Genomic DNA, 3,982 nt, shown 5'->3' with positions numbered 1-3,982 from the left:
CCTTGGGACTCAACGGTCCGTGAAATAGCAGGTGTGCAATTTTAGGGGCTCATCTTCTAGAATGGAAATTTGTTTCAGGGGGCAGCCCTTTGTCGCAATAAACATCTTGGCTGGGCGGCAGATAAGCCCGGCTAAGCCTATTACTTCACTGACCAAAATTTGTAATTGTTTCAGGAAATCTTAAAGACTAAATTAACAACGTTATACAGCGGCAATACGCTTAAATACGCATTATTTTAAATTTTTATAAAACTAGGGCCTTCTTTAACAGGATTTGAAGACAAGTTTGGTAATAGTATAGCAAAGTGCCTCATCGGCTTGCGAGTCACTTTTGTATACCATTGGAAAGGGATTTTAGAGTAAAATCAGGAACACTACTTGTTAAGACAATGGCACTCGAGTCTGGTTTTCGGGGAAATTCAATATATATGCATCGCCGCTAACCTTCAGATGCACTTTGAAGACGACAGAATAACTTAAGTTTACGGCCAGTCGTGACATTGGTCGCTCCGGGTGTTCTCTTTTTAGCATTGCCCCTGCATCAAAGACTTATCAAAGACTCGAATTATCAGCCTTTCTTCCTCTAACGTTGCTTGGATTAGTTTTCACACTTCTTACAAAATGTCTTCTGCCTGTCGTGGCCCTACCCGAGAGGGGACCGGGAACGGGTGTCGTCGAGTCCAAGGTGATTTTTGTAAACGTGGAGCGGTCAGGTGTGTGTGAGGCTAATAGGCGTCATCGAACCAAAAATTGAAACCTCCCCGCCCGGCTTTGCTTTGGGTGGCTCCTGCTCTTCTTCGAATGATTTGCCCTTCTATTTTATCCAACTGGCCGTCATCGGTGTAACTCGGTTTAATTTTTTTATTTTTTGTAGTGAAACGACGGACCACGACAAGCAGACGGCATTTTGTAAGAAATGTGAAAACTGTAATCTAAGCAACGTTAGAGGACAAAAGGCTGATATTTCGAGTCTTTGACTAGTCTTTTGATGCAGGGGCAATGCTTACAAAAAAAAGAACACCCGGAGCGACCAATGTCAGGACTAGCCGTAAATTTAAGTTATTCTGTCGTTTTCAAAGCAGTGCACGTGAAGGTTAGCGGAGATGCATATTTATTTAATTTCCCGGAAAACCAGGCTCGAGCGCCATCATGGACAAGTATTGTTCCTGACTTAACCCTAAAATCACTTGCGGATGGTATGCAAGAGTGACTCATCAAAAGCCTATGAGTCACTTTGCCATACTATTACCACAAGTTATTATCTTCAGTGCAGGTGTCATCCCAGCCATAAACATCTTTTTGGATGCGAAAGCATTTGCCGGATGTTAATTGAAATTCGCTCAATTTAAATTAAATTTAAAGTCAAAATTGGTGTAGAGAGCTTTAATTATTTTTCATTCAGCCATGCCTCGAAAACTGTGGCACTTAAAGACAACCTCTTTTTCTTGAAGTGTACCCTATGCATTAAAGGTTAAGAACCACTCAAAATTTCAAATTACACATAAGTCAACTTTTTGCCTTCCTCCGGTTTTCAGGCAACGTGTCTATAACCTTTCTAATGTATCCTGCTTGTTGGGGTTCTTTGTGTCTTATCTAGTGCCCCAAGCCTCGTGGCAGTGGTCATGGACAACCCCTCAACGACTTTGGTGTTGAATGGAACGAAGAATGGTAAGCGGCTGTAGTGTCGTGTGAGCATCACTTCAACACGGTCCTAGGCGGACATGATTGGAACGCTTTACGCTGCCGCGTTAAATGTGAAATTTTGGGCACCGTGACATTTATTGGTGTAAATCCCATCAGAAAATTTATCATGGAGAAAAATACCATCAAAAAAGGTACGATCAGTTATTTGTCTAATTCCTGATACAAAATGGGACGTTCCTGAAAGTTTTTGGCCCAATGTTATTGTTTTGATAGTAAAGTTGGGCTCTGATGGTAAAATTCTGACGGTAATTGCGTTCCGATGGTTAGTATACTACTGGTAAATGTCTCACTAGGACAGAGACGATTCGTCTTGTAAGGGATACCTTTTGCCACTGTCGACTTGCACTTTTACAAATCGTGGCAAAAGCTACGAATGAATTCCAACTCATCTGTATATTTTAATAACAGAAGTGACGAAATTGCATACACTCCGTGCCCTTTGTTTGCTAGATGAAACTCCCAACGACACCCCATTGCAGCAGCGCAGCGTGCTCGCAGCTGCTCTGCCAATCCTACTGAACGTAGCGAAGGCTCATTTTCAAGATAAAGCCAACAGACAACATTGACTTCAATACGGTGCATCGAGACTCCGTTAAAGCCTTAGTGAGATAGATATAAGGATTTCTTAATGAACGAGGCGTACTGTCTTTTTAAAGTAAAATAGTTATTTTTTGACCTTCGTCATATTGGCAAATCTCTGTTTAAGCAATAAAATTGTAAAAACTGGGGATTCACTACAAAATCGGGCAAATTCTGAATCCCGTCTGCAAAAGTCGGGCAGTCGCCGGCACCAGGACTGCGCCTCAACCTGTTTCACCGTCACCGTCACCCTTAGTCTAATGAACCAAACGAGTGACAGTTTCACAATGGTGCTGCAGCACGCCATCGACATCGCTGTGCAGGTGGAGGACGCCATCGCCCCACGGGAGCTGGTCACTAGAGAAAATACCCCCTCCCCTAACTTAGAAAAAATAAGCGAATGAAGCACCGGCTGGTGCGGCAAAATGGGCGAAGGAGGCTCTGAAGGGCGGCCGTTGTCGCTGCTTTACATTTTGTCTACGTCAATGCATACTTCACCAACGCTGATTACACCGACCGGCCAGAGACCATGCCAAAGCTCCTGAGTAACCACAAAAGTATGGTAAAAAGATAAGTAAACGCTACTCCAGATTCCGATAACAAAAGAGAAAAAATTAGACCACACATTGTTAAATTCCTGCAGAGCAACGCTTTGCAGAACTGCAAAATATTGAAATCTTCTGAAACGACTCAGCAAAAAATTTTAACAGGAAAAATGACAGCATCGACTAATTATTTTCCAGCAACGTCTGTTATTCAAATAACAGTATTGCTGTAGTTTCAATGGTTAAAATTTGGTACGGAGAATAATGTACAGGACCACCTTGCATGCAAAACCGGGAAAAACTGTCTACAACGGAGCCGTATTAGGACCTGCACCGTGTAAAACCTGGGCTTTAAGGTGATACAGCGACTCTGTCCTCCGCGCTGTTTAGTGACGTACCGAAACGTATCGAGGGATCGGGCGTAACGAGGGTATCAAAAGTATCGAGATATCGCTATATCGAGAAATGTCGCAATATCCCCAAAGAGGAGCGGTACGTGGATTCAACGTTGATTCCACGTGGATTCGTGGAAATCTCGTGGACGTGGATACATCCACGGTATTTCAACCACCCTTGGCTTTGTTCTCTTGGTCACTTTTAAATGCAAAACGATAACTTATTACTGAAAAGAGATGGATAATTTCCCCTTTTGTGACATTGGTTCATTTGAACTCGAATTGGTGGATATCACGTGGATTCCAGGTTTTTTCCGCCACTTTGCATCAGATATAAACCACAAAAAAACTTATGATAAACTTGAAGTTATTGCTAAATGTGGTATATAACTGTACAGTTTTCTCAGAGAGATGCATTTTGTTTTTGTTTTTTTCACGATTCATGAAATAACGTGGAAATAACGTGGAATCCACGTGATATCCGCCGTCTATTTCGTTCAACGATAAAAATAGTGTTCAATACTTTGTATACATAATTGAACAAATTTGTAAATTTTGTCAAGGGAGTACAATTATTAATTAAATTCAAGGCTATACTTCTGACCGTACAACGCACAACACCCTATAAACCAGAGAGCTGGCTGGGGCGCTGTGCGTGTGCTTTAAAAAGGGATCGGTAGCTGGCGTTCCTCTTCCAGCAGCGTCACCGTAGGGTAATGGATAGGGTACAAGACTACTAACTCAAAGGTTCCAGGTTCA

At 42.3% G+C, this 3,982-nt stretch overlaps 1 protein-coding gene across 1 annotated transcript in view; it reads left to right on the top strand.

The window, feature by feature from the left end:
• Window positions 1-2,446, top strand: part of LOC113207629 (uncharacterized) — a 3,415-nt gene extending 969 nt beyond the window's left edge. Inside the window, exons 3-4 of the mRNA XM_026424266.2 lie at window positions 1,598-1,668; window positions 2,155-2,446. Of these exons, the coding sequence (XP_026280051.1) occupies window positions 1,598-1,668; window positions 2,155-2,270 (187 nt within the window). The 3' untranslated portion in view covers window positions 2,271-2,446. The remainder of the gene's footprint in view (window positions 1-1,597; window positions 1,669-2,154) is intronic.
• Window positions 2,447-3,982: the final 1,536 nt, after the last annotated feature.

Source organism: Frankliniella occidentalis, unplaced genomic scaffold, assembly GCF_000697945.3.
Source record: "Frankliniella occidentalis isolate FOCC.00 unplaced genomic scaffold, Focc_3.1 Scaffold274, whole genome shotgun sequence".
Taxonomy (NCBI): Eukaryota; Metazoa; Arthropoda; class Insecta; order Thysanoptera; family Thripidae; genus Frankliniella; species Frankliniella occidentalis.
The sequence above is the reverse complement of the archived record's forward strand: the minus strand, read 5'-3'. Positions and strand labels throughout refer to the sequence as shown.